General features: G+C 38.7%; 1 protein-coding gene across 7 annotated transcripts in view; it reads right to left on the bottom strand.

The window, feature by feature from the left end:
* Nucleotides 1–16,037, bottom strand: part of TSC1 (TSC complex subunit 1) — a 28,971-nt gene that overhangs the window by 10,045 nt on the left and 2,889 nt on the right. For 3 of the 7 annotated variants that reach the window (XM_037398937.1, XM_037398940.1, XM_037398936.1), the window contains exons 2-13: nucleotides 11,511–11,573; nucleotides 9,839–10,014; nucleotides 8,903–9,006; nucleotides 8,094–8,246; nucleotides 6,256–6,400; nucleotides 5,048–5,202; nucleotides 4,657–4,730; nucleotides 3,025–3,203; nucleotides 2,430–2,539; nucleotides 2,068–2,191; nucleotides 1,578–1,693; nucleotides 1,174–1,246 (exon numbers count right to left, since the gene is read on the bottom strand). In XM_037398937.1, coding sequence (XP_037254834.1) covers nucleotides 1,174–1,246; nucleotides 1,578–1,693; nucleotides 2,068–2,191; nucleotides 2,430–2,539; nucleotides 3,025–3,203; nucleotides 4,657–4,730; nucleotides 5,048–5,202; nucleotides 6,256–6,400; nucleotides 8,094–8,246; nucleotides 8,903–9,006; nucleotides 9,839–9,944 — 1,339 coding nt within the window. In that variant the 5' untranslated portion in view covers nucleotides 9,945–10,014; nucleotides 11,511–11,573. Of the gene's footprint in view, nucleotides 1–1,173; nucleotides 1,247–1,577; nucleotides 1,694–2,067; nucleotides 2,192–2,429; nucleotides 2,540–3,024; nucleotides 3,204–4,656; nucleotides 4,731–5,047; nucleotides 5,203–6,255; nucleotides 6,401–8,093; nucleotides 8,247–8,902; nucleotides 9,007–9,838; nucleotides 10,015–10,756; nucleotides 10,779–11,510; nucleotides 11,574–16,037 lie in introns of those variants that run through there. The other 4 variants (XM_037398941.1, XM_037398939.1, XM_037398938.1 and 1 more) reach the window with 4 other exon arrangements.

Below are 16,037 nucleotides of genomic sequence, written 5' to 3'. Positions count from 1 at the left end.
CCCTGATGCTGAAATGCAATTTTGTAAACTTAACATTTGCTGTTGCACAACAAGCCTAGGCAACTGCCTGTATGAGTAAGAATGGAATAAGAATGGGCTGTTTGCAATTTAACACACTAAATAAAGTGGCTTAAGTGTAATGTGACTATTATTCTTCCATATTATCATTAAACTCCCCTTTAGCTTCTGATCTGCCTACACAAGGACACAGCACTTAACCTGAAAAAAGGAAGTTCAGCAAACCGATGTAATACAAATTTGACAATATGTGGCTACCGATCAAAACTCTGAGACAGCTGCCAGGGAAATACACACTAAAGCATGCAGGATAGAAACTTCATACTCATAGCTTAGTCACAGATAAAGAATCTAGTGAAAAAACCTAGCCTGCTCTTAACTGGGAATTCAGAAAGTTCAGATTCTGTTGTTGCTATACAACTTCACAAAGGAAAACCAGCTTTAAATTTCACTATCGTCTCCACTTTGAGGATGGTAAAGATTCACAGTACAGAAGTCTCAAATATAGCGCCAAAATCCCTTTCTACAGCTGTCACAGGTATGGATGACAGAACGGAAAATGGCATCTAGATTTACCTATTAGAAGCTGAGTTCCTCAACCATCCACTGTTGATTTCAATATTCCACAGGACTTTAAAAAAAAAGGTTCAAGTACAGCAATATAATTGTAGATAGAAAACAAAAGTGGTTCCAAGAGCCTTTAAAAGGGAGTATCTTATCTATCCTTATGTGTAGCCTTACAGTTTGATCCAAACATGTGACATAAAACTTGAAATAAGTTCATGTACAACTTGTTGTTTCTAATTTAAAAAAAAATCCTCAAAGAATTAGCTTTTAAAAAAAAAGTCCTTTTCCAGCCTTCAGCGTAGATCTGTATATTTAAACATGCATAAGAATGTATGAGGGCCAGTTAAAAAAAATTCTGCAAGCTATTTCTGAAGATGAGTAGTTAAAATTAAATCAAAAGCATCACAAGAAGGTTTTAAGTTCAATCACAGGTTAAGGCAGGATCCTGGAACTACAAAGAACTCGCAGGGGGTGGGATGGGGAGAGAAAAACCTGTGGGAAAGTGTTTGGTAACTGGAATACAAGTCAATAAAAACAGGATTCATTTATAATAGGCTATTGTAATGAGGAGAGGAAAACTGAGTTTACCCAATGATTTATCACTGTTTATGACATTTTGCTGTCGGTACAGTAAAGGCCTCCCAGTATCTGGTTTGTCCTCCTGAAAAAAAAAGCCAAAAACCAAAACTCAACATAGATTCTCTGCATCAGACATCTGTTGGAAACAAACCCCTTGGTCAGTTCCATAGAAAGGAAATTCCTTCAAATACATGGCTTAAATAGCAAGCCAATATAAGAAGTCTTAAAACCGTGCACCGTGGAAAAGGCAATAGTTGTCTAAACTGAGAAGAAAATTAGGTTTTGCAATGAATTGCAACGTGTTTTGTAAATCAGTTACTCTGATTTTTCTTTCTCTGTTATGGTTCCTGCCTGTATGGCAAGCCAATGAAAAAAAATAATCAGATCTGTTTGGCAAAAGAACTTCATTATACCTTTTTAGAAGGTGTGGCAGCAGCTGAAGGGAGTGAAACATGCACAAAGTCATCTGAAGTGCAGGATGGAGGAGGAGATGTGGCTGGCGTTCCCAAAGGTGTTCCTTTTCCCCCTGCTGAAATAGAGGAGCAAAAGCTTTCTCAGCAGGCTCCCACTGCCTCCTTTCAGCCAAATATTGTATGTGAAGAACTGTACATTCAAACACTATCTCAACCATTTACTACTTAATCTCTTTCAACTATTTATCAAGATAAAAGTGCAGTTTCCAAAAGGCTTGCTTCAGACTTTGGCTCTTAATTCACTGTAACTTATTTCCTGTCTCAGTGTTTGCATTAGCACTGCTCTAGATGACCAGGTACTCAGTTCATGGAAGTAATGACTTAAGGCTATCAAATTGTGGCATTCCTGTTCAAGCTGACAGCAAAATTTACAGCCAAAATTTCTATTATAATAAACCTTGAAGGCCTAATTCCAAAATTCAGCACGCACCAGATGTGCCAAAAGCTTTGCTGTAAGGTTGTGATGCAGACTGGGATGATTCTGATGGGACAACTCCAGGGGAGGTTGGTGGAGTGGTCATACCACAAACTGCAGAAGGACTCCAGATGGTAACCTGTGTAAAAGCAATACACAATAAACACAAATCAGTGAAGCTCAGAAAAGGAACACGTGAAGCACCTGTATCCAGGTTCTGACATAGGAAATCAGATGGGGATTAAATCTGAAATATACACTAAGTTCTAAAGAATTCACAGTACTTCTCAGAAACAAGTTTTTTTAAGACTGTCACGAGGAACGACAAACAAAGTGCAAAGCATTAAAAACATGCTGTGCTGCATCTTCTCCTTTACCTGCTGTGGCTCAGTTGACTGCCGTATTGACTGTGGGCTCAGAATCTGAGGTAGCTGCCCTGGCATTTGTGATAGTGTTAGCCGAGGAGTGGAATATGGGGTAGAAGTCCCTGAAAGTGTTTGGTTTTTTTTAAAAAAAAAAAAAAAAAAAAAAATTAAAAGTATCCAGCACATTAAAGACAAATCAATGTACTTCTGGCTAGTACTAGAGGCTTTTAACCAAAACATTTTGATTCCATTCAACACACACATTTGTAGTTAGCAAACAAGAGACTTTTCTTCCAGCCTCAAAAAATATCTACTGAATATATTAGATACTACAGCTCTTTTTTTGGTTGGTTTGTTGTTTTGGGGCAGGGGGGACAGGGGAGGAGGAAACAGCAGAAAGGCAACTTTGCAAACATACTGTATGTCTGCATGACCAGAGCATGTATGTATATATTTCCTTCTTTTTTTTTTTTTTTAAATGACAGTCTATTTTATGGTGCCCTAAGAATCAGACTTTAAGTGGAATAAATTAGTAAGATGTCTTTTTGCTGTAAGGCGAGTTTTCCTCCAGGAATTGGGTATTCATTAGGTGTCAGGCAGGTCTTACCATAGCTGCTCTGTGTGTCAACGTAATGGCTGGCACTGGGGTCAGTTTGATGATGTTTTAAGCTTGTGCAGAGTTTCCGAGACACAGAGTAATAACCATCTTCATACGAGGCTTCTGCAGGGTCCAGGGAGATTTTGGCACATTCTATCACAACATCATGAGTTTCTAGTCTTTTCCACCTGCAGACAGTTTTTGGATCCAAAAGAGTAAGTTAGTCAATTATTGTTACAAACAAGAGTTCCTGGAGACATGAGGAATTGGCTTGTAGGATGGCTCATTTGTTCCAGACAGCTTTGCATGCTCCCAGCCAAAACTGGAACAAGGCACCATACAGAAATTGCAACCAGATGACTTGTAAGAGGGGGTCTCAAAGAGGAGACAAACAGCTTTGACACAGAGATCCATAAAGGTCTGCCATGGAGCGCTCTGGAAAGGAGGAACAGCATACGAAGAGTTGGTGGATCCTGAGCTTCAGCAGCTGTAGAAATCAGCTCAACTAGACTCAGATGTTGGTAGTCAAAATTTAGACATGCCAGCAGTGAGGGAATCTTACATTATTTAAGCAAACACCATCTGCAATGCCAGTTTGAGGTCTGTGTTTTTCCTCCCAAGTTTTGGGAATGCTTTTTATTATTACTGCCTCCTTCGTTCTGAAAACTTTTTTCTCTCCCTAAATTAAGCAGCCAGATTAGATCTGCCCAATATTTCAGGGTATAGCAGTTCACTGTAAAGAAGAGAAAGCACACAAGGCTATCTGTTAAAGGCCAAATTGCTTTTGAATGTAAGCTATTATGTGCAAGATACCAAACCAGAAGGCTTCAACTGGTAGTTTTGTGCCAATTGTACTCCTTAGCAGCGCCACCCTCCCCCCTGTCTGGGAGAAGCCTGCAAAATTGGGCATTGTGATATTCAATGGGTTCCCATTTAGTAGTGTTTTCCTAGTGGCTCTGAAAAGCAGGGCAAGAGCACTACTGTGCAGCAACAAGAGTCAATTGCTCCTCTTCAGTGGCTGGGCCTGTGGAGACAAGAGAAAAGCAGCAAGTGGTGCTGCTGCAGGCAAATGAGCCTATTTCTAAAGAAAACTAATACAGCTGATAATGTTAAGACATACCTGTTAAAAGAATTGATCTGTTAACTGAACCAATATCTAGGTACCAAAACAAGACACACTGAAGCCATTTTAAACACTTAAATCCCACCAAGTACTTCAACAAACCAAAAAAAAAATAAACGACCCAAACCTTAAGCCAATGAAGCAAGTCAGTGGTAGTTTCCCTTTATTCATTATAACCAAATTCTTATAGAATTTTATGAGGATGTTTGATTGTTAAGTCAAATTAAGACAAAGTCAACTGTTAAGTAGAAGACAGATTCTATCCCAGACACAAAATTAATTCAGAACCCCAACATTATTAATGGCCTTCCACAACAGTTTTTGCTTATTCATCCAGCTGTAAGCTTGGATGAAGAAATGCTACACGTTTACCTGGTGCACCTATGAATATGGGTGGCAAAACACCACTGGCACACACTGCTGCTGACAGACAAGGTTTTGCTGTAAGCCTTCTGAAATAACCCAGCTAAAAGCTGCTCATTTCTAGCCTTTCCTAATAGCAGAGTGAACATATATACCTTCGTGGGTCCAGTTCATGGTCCTTAGATCCAGTCACTAATTCTGGATGAATTCGCACATGTTCCATCATTGGCTGGATGAGCAAGAGCAAGAAGAAGTATGTATTATCGGTACAGCATCTTTTCATTGCACTAAACTACACAAAGGTGATGAGCAAGCTACTGATCCCTACAGTTCAGAATGTTACATTTAACAGATAAAGCTAACACACATCATCACAGCTTCAAGAGATGATCTTGCTCCCACCTGAGATTTCAGTCTTCCAATAGCCAGTTTTTATTCTGCTTTGCAGAGCAGCCCTCAATTAAATCAATGTAGTGTATTAAATTGCCAAATACCTGCCTTTATACAGCTATGAATTCCTTGTCTCAGGTAATATACACATTTTACCTTGACTACCTCTTCAAAGGTCTCCAAGTTTTCCTTCATACTGTAGTGAGAACGCAGAAAGGAGACAAAATTGCAAGGATACATTCCATAAAGACGATGAAAGAGAGCATAAACGCTGGCATGAAGATGGACAAGATAAATCTCTGCCACGTGACCTGGAAAAAGTAGTTAGAATCTTTTTCATTACATTGGAGAAAAGAATAAAACTTCTAAGGATGCAAGCAAAGTACTTTTAAATTTAAAATGTTAACTGGAACAAGTCTTCTGAGATATGAATAGTCCCTAGCGAAACTGTGAAGTCTTCTGAGAGTATAAGCAATACTTTCTCATCAGCTCACAGCAAAACCAAAAATTAAGACACGGACCATTAACTCCAACCAGTATCCTGTCGTTCTCAAAGCACAGCATTTTTTTTATTATTCAAGTTAAAACCCGAAACCCCTCTAGATAGTGAGCCAGAGTTTGCAAGACTGCCTGCCTGATTAAAAATAAAAACTAAGGATTACTTCACTTCAAAGGTAAAAACTAAAAGCTTGTACCCACAAAAAGCAAACATGACAGATTTGAACCTTACTAGCCACCTTACAAGTTCCAATCCTACTTGCCATGCAAAATGGCTCTCTGAATAGCACTTCTATATGCTTAACACAGCATTTGTTCATACAGCCATGAGACACATTTATAACACTTGTGTTACATATCAGACACCTTACAACAAATTCAGCAAAACCAATTCATCAGAACCAATGCTACAACTGAGAAGCCTAGTTCTACCAAGACTTTCATGAGTGCTGATAGTTGCATATTAAAAGAAAACCTCACATGTTTCTTCCCCCTCCCCATCCATACCTAGCAATCTCAAATTCCCAAACATCTGCCTCAAATATTAGCATTTTATCTTCTCTGTTCCATTAAGATCAGTCTCTGCTTTTCACTGTCATCAGGGTAGCACTTTGGTCCAGTGAAACATCATGTAGTAGCAGCACCACATGGACCAATCTAAGACACTTAGAAATTTTGAGCAAAGAAGCACTCCCTGATGCTAACTATAAAAAACAGACCAGTTTGTGGGCCCTAATACTTCATTTTCTGCATTTAAATAATCTCAGACCATTAAGAGTCTCACAAAAGAATGCGCTCACCAACTGTGCAAGAGTCACAAGGATACTACTAAACCATAACTGCATGCAACAAAGTTGAAATCTCACCTGGATTCTGCAAGCACCAGGCTGAGAGACGCCCAAAGATACCAAAGAAATCATGAAGGTACTGTTTGCCAGACTGAGGAATCATTGGCAACATGGTTATCAGCACTAGGACACCTGTGGTGAGTACTACTACATCTGTGTCAGTCTGCAAGAAGGGGAAAATCCTGCATTAGTCAATTAAAAGTGTTGAACTTAAACCTACAATATTTTAATGAACCAAGACTATTTTCTCTTTCATGCATAACAACCCTAAGAAGAAAAGATTTGGGATTCTTACTCCTATTCTGCTGCTGCTTTTCTGTATAAAGACTTGACTTAAGTTAACAAGTGAACATGACCACAGTTCCATAATAGAGTAGAAAAAAAAAATAAATACTGGTATGTGAAGTATCTTACACACTGCCTTCCTTCCTTCCCAGAGCTAAGAACACACAGCATTCAGAGCCTGAGAAACTGCAAATCTGATTCAGGGTATTCAAGGATGTTGGCCAGTTACCAACGCAAGGGTCAAAAGCTTTTCTATCAAACCTGGTTGATGACTCCAGCTGCTAAGTATCTCATAAAGTGGTAATTCAAACAATAACTAGAACCCATACCAAGAGAAAGGGAGGTGGCAGTAAAAATTTTTAGTTAGATGACATCAGTAACAGAGAATCAGATTTTAGGACAGGACACAGAAAATGTTTAAACTCTCCTGGTGGGCTCCCTACTTGCTTCCCCAGCTTAATGCACATTTTTCTTGGTATTTCCTCTGCTTTGTCAGGACAGGGGTGCAAACAGCACAGGTAAGCCTGTGGCCAGATGCGCTGAGCTGGTCTTGGTACCTCCCAAAAGCCATTTGGGCTGGTCAGACATATTCAGTGTTACGATTTTTTCTTCATCTGTGTAATCTACAGCCTCTGTTCTCCCTCAGTCAGACATAACCCTTTCACAGCATATTTCACATCCATCACTATCCCTCTGTACACATCCCCAGCACTTCCACATCTCTGTTCTGCTCCTGCCAGCTTTCTGACACACTTCACTCCTCTCACAATCAGGTAAGACTCACACTGAAAAGGGTAACAGAACTCGTCAGGCCCATCAGGAGTTCCACTAACAGCACTTGTAGCTTCTTTGGCAGTTAAAAATTTGTTGTGTTTTTGTTTTGAAGAGCACTGGTACATGACTACATTTTATTGTCACTTATATGACTAATATAAATTCTTCACTATCATATTAATCAATATTACTGACAACACATTTTAGGTCTCAAAACACTTTCCATTCTTTATTCACTGTTACAATACTGTACAGTATTATAACTGATAAATTTGCAGATGGGGAGAAAAAAAAGCATGGAGAAGCAGCTACTTCCTTGTAATCCAGCAGGTCTGTAGCCAGGAAGGGAAAGCCTGCAAATTCCAAGGTAATTTCACCATGGAATAGTCTGTTGCATGGCCCATCTACACTGCAAGGGCAGTATACCAGCTGACATGCACAAATTTCAGAATATGCTAATGGGAAGTTATTGTATTTCTCATTAATTCACATTCAAGATATCCATCAACTTCACTGATGGTCTTTAACTTACTTTTCTAAAAGTTTTAGTAAACTTTCCTAACTCCAAGTTATACAGTGACAGTGGCTTTTACAAACAAGATTGTCGGTAATAACAGATCAGCACAGAATATTTAGCTGATGTAATTGCACTGTGGCTTAGTGTCCTAATCAACAATTTATTTTTCTCACAGCTTAACTAAACGACATCAAAACAGAAAACAAATGTCTTGTATAACAAGTACATATGTTTACAGCAGGTGTACAAGTGTTTGATGGACAATACTGACAGTTCTTACCTTGAGACATTTAAGTAATGAAAGGAGGAGAGGTGCTTGAGAAAGCTTATGTTTCCAAGATGGTTGTCGTCTTATCACATGTCCCAGCAGAGAGAGAGTGGGTAAACGGGTAGCAGCTTTGCCCATATATTCATTAATTTTGTCCAGTAGATGCTGATAGAGGATTTTGCAAAGAGTGGTAGAAAAAGAAAAGGTATTTACATTTAACTGGTAGATGCTCTTTTTCACCGATCTATATTCAGCAGTTTGCCACAGCTGACTATGGAAACTATGGGCATTTTACAAATATACAGGATCCAAAAGCAAATAAAACCCAGCAATAAATTTAAGTCTGCTGGCAGCCAAATGCAAACCATTCAGTCCAGAATCAGTCAGTGCATTTCAAAACATTTATCATAAATAAATAATTAAAAAATCCTGATCAGCAGAAGTAAAACAATTTGTAGTGCCATTCTCTCAATCTATTTAAAAATCCTTACTTGCTCTCAAAATACCCAATTTTTTTTAGGCTAACACATCCAACATTGAGCAAGTGGCAGCAGCACTGCAAAGAGACCACATCAGTCCTCAGAAAACTTTCATTTGTAGAGATTCTTTGCTTAATTGGGTCACTTTAAGCAACCCAGGAAACTGAGACCTTTGAAGGCTTTTTTTAAAATTTAACTAGCATTTACTATAGAGATACTACATCTCTACAACAAGGTAATTCTATACCAGAATGGAAAAACAAGAATTCTAAGAGATGCTATTTAAAGGCTGCTTCAATACCAGGCTAAAATCTGCTATGCTAAATAACAAGAATTTTTTACCTTGTCATGAGGCTCTTGCAACGTGGACAGTATATGCAGTGCCTGCTGAGAATTGGTTTCCAAGTAATAGTCCACCAGGTTGTTCACAAGCATAGGTCCACGGTCTATTTGTTTACAGCAAGAAAAAAAGCACACATTCTCAATACACTAAAAGTGAAGCATTTGTTACAGGGACATTGCGCAACTTGTTACACAATTAATAACGTAAACCAGCACTTAGTGTTTACCAGACCTCTGGGAAAATGAGACCTCTCAACTACATTTTCTAATTTCTAACCATTCAAGCAATTGCATTCTGCTCAGGGAAGGGAACGAGTTTTTTTAATAACTAATGATTACAGTCTAACCTTAAAAACCTAGTAGTACCTGAACTGCAACAGTGTTTTACCCAGTACAGGAAAAGAGTTCAGGAGTAACTTTACATTCTCTCCCTTCAGCAGATAAAGACGACCAAGTTCATGAAAGAGTGCTCTCACGCTCTGAAAAGGCTCTATCAAGATAAGGGATGCCTTAATAGCAGCAACCATTTTTTCAAGAAAGTCTGAGTCTGTTGTTTTGTTTGGGGTTTTTTTGTTGCTTATTTTTAAAATTAACAAAATCCCACTACTTCCCATAATGTGGATAACACCTAATTCTTTCTAGATACATTTGAAAAAGAAAGTTCTATCACCTCCTAACTTGAGGCTATGCCCCAGGAAAAGCTAGCCATTTTATAATGGCATTTTAACAATTACATAACAGATCTTCCAAGAGGCAGGCCATTAAGCAAAATGGACTGAAGAGAAGCTTCAATCCTTAAAGCAATTTCAAGCTCAAGTATGAAGAGTTTCTTTCAAGTTGCATTTGCAAAGACTGTGTTTGATAGAAAAAAAACCCCATTATTCTACCTTTATTGGTGTGAAAGCAATTCCTCAAATTACGTAAAGGAATACATACCACAAATGAGATTATCCTTGAACGCAGCTGTTATATCTTCCAGGACACCCAGAATTGGAGAATCCAGCATTGAGAGGAGCTCACCAACATTTCCTTGCTGGGCCATGATGCATGTACTGACATGAATGTGGAGGTTAAAATTTCAGGAACTTCCTCATTGGTGCCTCTCTACCAGACTAGGAGAGAAGAGAGAGCAGATGAATGAACTTTCCTTTTTCCCTTTCAATCTTAAATCTCTCATTACTTCCCTACTTCTTTTCTGCAGTATTGCCCATTTAACAATGAAATGTTTGCTAGATTTTACACACCTGTAATAAAAGCTGTAAGAGAAAAGTTTCCAAAGAAGCCAATGAGTCACAAGCAGAGTTTTCTTCCTCTTTTTAAGAGAGACATTAATCTGTTTTGCAGAAGAACTTGGCTAGCATGTATAGACTATCAGAGCATTCTATTACCATATTTTTTTGATTTGCTCTCCAGGCCAGTCAAGAAGACTAAACTTCTGAATAAAATGCAAATAACTCCCTGGAATCACTCCATTCTCACTTTCCTACAGCAACACCTCAACTAACCTTTCAAACCCTTTACATAGCGGTCTACACTCTGAAGAAAACATCTCAACATCCTTCTTCACCACTCTGGCTAGATTAGAAATTCACTGCCCTCAGCTTTTCATTATTGCATACTAATAGATTTGTGCTTTAATACTTGCAACGTGGCCAAGTTGCAGCTGTCAGGAAACTCAGTTTGGGTTACTACAGCTGCTGTTCCTCAGCCACCCTGCACGTACTAAACCACAGGCTGAGAAGCACAACATACCTTGATTGCACATATATTATTCACGAATAACATATTAAAAACTCTGCAGTGCAAAAACTGTTTATAGATATTAAAACTCATATAGATTAGAACAAGTCTTACGAGGAGCAGCTGTGGGAACCGGGGTTGTTCAGTCTGGAGGAGACTCAGGGGGAACCTTACTGCTCTCTACAACTACCTGAAAGGAGGTTGTAGACAGGTGGGGTCAGTCTCTTCTCCCAAGTAACAAGCAACAGGAAAAGAGCAAACAGCCTCAAGTTGCCCCAAGGGAGATTTACATTGGACATTAGTAAAAGTATCTTCACCGAAAGGGTGGTCAGGCACCCAAACAAGCTGCCCAGGGAGGTGGTGGAATCACCATCCCTGGAGGTATTTAAAGAACACACAGATGTGGCGCTTCTGGTTTAATGGTGGGCTTGGCAGTCCTGGGTTAACAGTGGACGTGATGATCTCAAAGATCTTTTCAAACCTAAATGATTCTGTGATTAAATGCAACAGTGTGCAGATAACATGACTGGTCAGCTTCACAGTACCAAGCAGGAGTAAACCTAAGCCATTTCAGGCTTTTAAAATGGCTTTCTCTGATGTATCAGCAACAGAGGGATTCAGGTGTCACATCTATCTATCTATTGCAACATGATTCAATTTTTTCTTAATCCATAAGAATCCCAGGCTGTACATTCCCACTGGCAGAAATAATCTGGCTTCACATCAAACCAGATTTTATTAGCAAGGGTTTCTTCTTTCCTCCTACTTCCAGCTAGCACACATTTTTCACTTCCTCCATGGAAGGCAAGACAACACATACCAAGTTTACACACAAGATTTTTCTTTACTGCTGTTGTGTATACAGCACCTGTTCTGTGGATGAGCTGAGCCGCTGTCTGCAATGCTGTCAGCCACACACCTTTCATGATCACTAATAAAGAAAAAGCATGAAGAGGTTAACAAAAGGCACAATTTATTTCTTCCTTATCAAACCTTGTATATTCAGAACAGCAGTAAGTTCTTTACTAATAGCAGAGCTATGTATGTACCTGCTGTGTGAGGAAAGTCAGTCCTTAGTAAGTGGTGCACAGTTGCCTTTTTCAGAATTGTCAGCAGGTTAACTTTTGCTATTGCCTCAAACTAAACGGCTTTCTCAAGACTGTAGTTTTGTATTGTGAATCTTCAAAAGCTGCTAAAGAGTTTTATTTATCGTAGGTAAAATCTTACATACAAACAAGTCCTCTCTTACCCTACCAAATTCTGAACCTAGAATAATTACTGTAATTGTTTAAGTCTTTAGATTCTAGTCAGAACATTGTTAGACATTAATTAGCCAAGGGCCATATATCAGTGCCCTATTTTAAATGATAATGCTGTAATTACTTATATACATATTACTTTCTTGAAAGCTTATGTTTAACGTTACTGGACAGAAGGAGTTAACCTGTCTACCCGTAAACTTTGTCATTTGCAACATACCACTCTGTAGTTGCAGAACTGCCCAAGGTCATTTTTATTAGGGCCACAAGACGTCAGCTTACTTAATCTGGCACTGACTGCAAATTCGAAGGTGATAATATGGCACCACACTCATAACAGGCATTTCACTAGCAACAAACTTTAGGTGTTCCAGTGATCACCATTCTGGAACATAAAACCCCCTACCCTCTGTTTTCAATGATCATAGCTGCACGGCTGAACAGGACAAATAAAATTTCAGTGCATCTACAAGCAGCTAGCAGAGTCTGCTCATTGAAGTGTTTCAGATTTAAATGCGATTTTCTTTTCAAGCCCCATGCTGGCAAGACCTTAAAAACTTGCAGACTGAAAAGTGGCTGGTACTGCAAGCAAGACTTTGAACTAAAGATAATAAAATAGAAACTTGAGGTGGAGGAAGATTCACTTTTTATCAAGAACAGAATGGATCTCGGCTTTCCAAAAAGATTAGAGCTGGGATTTGTTGTGGCTTGGGGTTCTGGGGTTTGGTTTTGGGGGTTGTTTTTTTTGGGGGGGGGAGAGGGGTGTTGTTTGTGTTGTTGGGTTTTTTTATCTATACATGGTACAGACTCAAGCTTCAGCTTCTTTCTCAAAGAGCTTGCTGTTTAGAAGCCATGTTCAAAGAGTGACACCATCCTTTCAAAAAGTTTAAAGCCACTCACTCACCCATGCAACAATCTAAGGAGTCAACCTTCCACTTTGTTACTGATTTTCAGGAGTCAACTGCTTTTTCAGTTTCTAGTACTCACTGCAGTATTTAATTTACTAAATTACAGTTATACTGAGATACCCTGAATGCATGCAGAACTATATATGGGGAAATAAGTGTACTGCAAGTAACCTATTCCTTTATTTCCGAGAACACCATCTTTGAGACTGTAAAGGGCTTGCTAACATAGGTGTCTCAATTTCTACCAGGATACAGTCTCAGTCATGGTTAAGCAATAGATTCACCAGCTTCCTAAGCAACATGAATTAGTTGTTTAAAGTCTAGTTAACAAGAGATGTGCGACCACACCCCCAAACCAGCTGCAAGCAAAACCTGTTTTGAGATTTAAAGGAGCATAAATCCTAGTGTCTCTGCTTTTTTAGCCCATGAAGACCTTGTCAACTCCCTTTTCTTTGATTTCTCACCCCCCACCATAATGAAAATAATGCTTTTATTTCTTATTTTCTTACTAATAACAGTAATACTATTAAACTTGGATCAGATCTTCATCACACTAGTAAAAACCTCAACAGCAGGTTTCACTAATTCTGATATTGCCTGAGGAAATTCTATAGCATGGTGAAATCAAGAAACATGCTTTTGCAGACACCCTACATAGGTTCAGGAAGTCAGGTTCAACAATACACTTGCAGGCAGATGGGAAAAACACCAGTTATACGTTGAGTAGGTAAGAAGATTTCAAACTTTACGCTACTGGCCCGATGACACGCACAAACACTACAATCAGATAAAAGCAAGGTTGATACCACAAGCTTAGTTGCCGATAACTATACACACAGGTAACTAACAACTTCCCAAGCTCCCTAAACTAAAATAGATGGCTCAAGTGACCTTCTGCCAATAAACCCGGCATATTTTAAATAAACTTGTCGATCACGCGCTGAAGTACTTTACATAAAGTGGAGCAAACTCCACTCCAAAAGCCCATGTTCAAAATATTAATAAAAGTATTTCAAACCACATCTACAAATGGGACAATATTACACACAGGTATTTCACTAGATGGAAAATTTATCTGCTGAAGTTACATATACTAGTATAATGTCATCACCCTGCTATACAAAATGGTCACAATTTAAAAAAAAAACAACAAACCAACAAATAACAGCTTTCTCAATGCAGGAATATAAAGTAATTTGTGAGGAATGGATTTGAAATCTTCAGTAAGACTAAGACTGGAGATCCTCTAATCATATTGGGTCTGCAATGCCCAACACAAACAAACAAACCGGGAAATTCCAGCAATAGTCTTAAATCACGTCACACTTTTTTCAAGCAAAGACGGCTGAATAACTAGTTTACAGGCAACAGGCTTTTAACTTTAATCAGAAAACACTGTTCTGGTAGGTGAAGCACAGTTCCCAGGGCTCACTGTGTCAGTGTGATTTATGACCAGCCCCACCAGTAATTTGTGATGTGATTTTCAAAACTTGTAAATACAGACCTCAGGACAAGCCAGGTCCATGACCTTGTAAACCAGTGAGATCATCCATTGAATGCCACAGCATTTTTTATCTGGGATTGATACATCTGTAGTGAACAGGCTCACCCTTAAATCTTTACAGTATCATATAACAATCACACCTTTCTTCTCAAATACATAGGATACAAGAGGAGTCTCTTTAATGCTTCCATCCCTAGCTATAGCAATCATTCTCCTGTTCGGAGAATTTTCACATCCTTGCAGCCATGCTTGGAACTGACAAGATTACAACAAAGTCTGTAACTTTTCCATATGGTTTGAGTCACCGATTCTTCACTAACTGTTAAAATCAGTTTTATATAAAAGATCCAAGGCACTAGATAGTAAAGAGTGGAAAAAAAATACCTTTTTAAATACTTTTTAAAATGCAACAGTTTTATCTCACTGGAAGATACAACACCAACAGCAAACTTAGTCTTATATTCAAGAGCTTTCATAAAGACAAATTTTAGTAGAAAGTATTAATTTTAACTACCAATACAACTTTGGAGCCAGCTTACAGGAGAAAAAGAAGCAGCCAACAAGCCAAAAACCAATTTGGTTTAAATTTTTTTTTCAGTAGCTAATTTAACCACAACACAATACAGTTAAGCCACAAACACAAAGGAAAAGACTGTAAAAATATTCATTGGAAAAGGCTAAATAGAGAAAGAGATAGCAGAGTATTTCCAAAGATTATGACTTCTGTAAGTATTTCTGTCAAGAGAAGATGTTCTTCTGTTCAGTGTATTTTTATCTCGAGCCAAATGAAAAAGCAGCTGGTAGTGCCAGTTATGCGGCTCTGAGGGGTGGGGAGGAGGGGGACACACTCAACACAAAATGCACACTCCTCCCAGAATGTCCTTCACATTTGCTGTAACGTAGAAATTCAGACACCAGAAGCACTTATTCTGGGGCGATGGGGATCAACATCAGCATTTCACCCCTCTTCATTAATCATAAGTTAAATTTGGGGCACGTATTCCCCTTGCCCCCTCCTGCCAAGAGTAAAGGAGGCTCACCACCACATACGACAACTGCTGACAGCAATGAAGGGAAGCCAGACCTCAAGACTTAGACTTTTCCATCTGATTTCTACTGCCAGGTAAAGTAAGGTTCCGCTTTGGCAGAGGCCATGAATCAGGACACAAGTATTTTACAGCAATCACTGGTTTCAAAGAAAAACTCAGATTGACAACAAAGCAGCCCTTCTCACTCAAATCTTTGAAATGTTGGTCATGAAAGGATAAGCCTCACTCCCTCCCATCCTATATAAAAAAGATCCAAGCCTGTCTTATACTTCCTAACAATACTAAATTTTATATTTTCTTCACAGGCAAACTTAATGCTACCATTATAGAAGTGACATAAGCAATGAATGAAAAGTGACAGTAGGGAGAAAAATCACTGGTGGCAATAGAAAAGTAAGCAGCTGATCATTCCCTTTTTCATCAGCCAGAAATAATAACTCTCAACACTTTAAACTTCAGTTGAAACTGATCATTACAATTGGCAGTACAATTAATTTAATTTATGTAGTCATTTGTAAAGAATTAAGTGCCTGGCTTCTAGTAGTCCATGTTTTCCTGGTTATTTTAAGATCTGATACAAGATCCCATTCCTAAACTCGATAATTCTAACTCATTATTATATATTATATTCTCCTGTACTCTGTTACAGATGCTTAACCAAGCAGCAACAGGAAG

Source organism: Falco rusticolus, chromosome 9, assembly GCF_015220075.1.
Source record: "Falco rusticolus isolate bFalRus1 chromosome 9, bFalRus1.pri, whole genome shotgun sequence".
Taxonomy (NCBI): domain Eukaryota; kingdom Metazoa; phylum Chordata; class Aves; order Falconiformes; family Falconidae; genus Falco; species Falco rusticolus.
The sequence above is the reverse complement of the archived record's forward strand: the minus strand, read 5'-3'. Positions and strand labels throughout refer to the sequence as shown.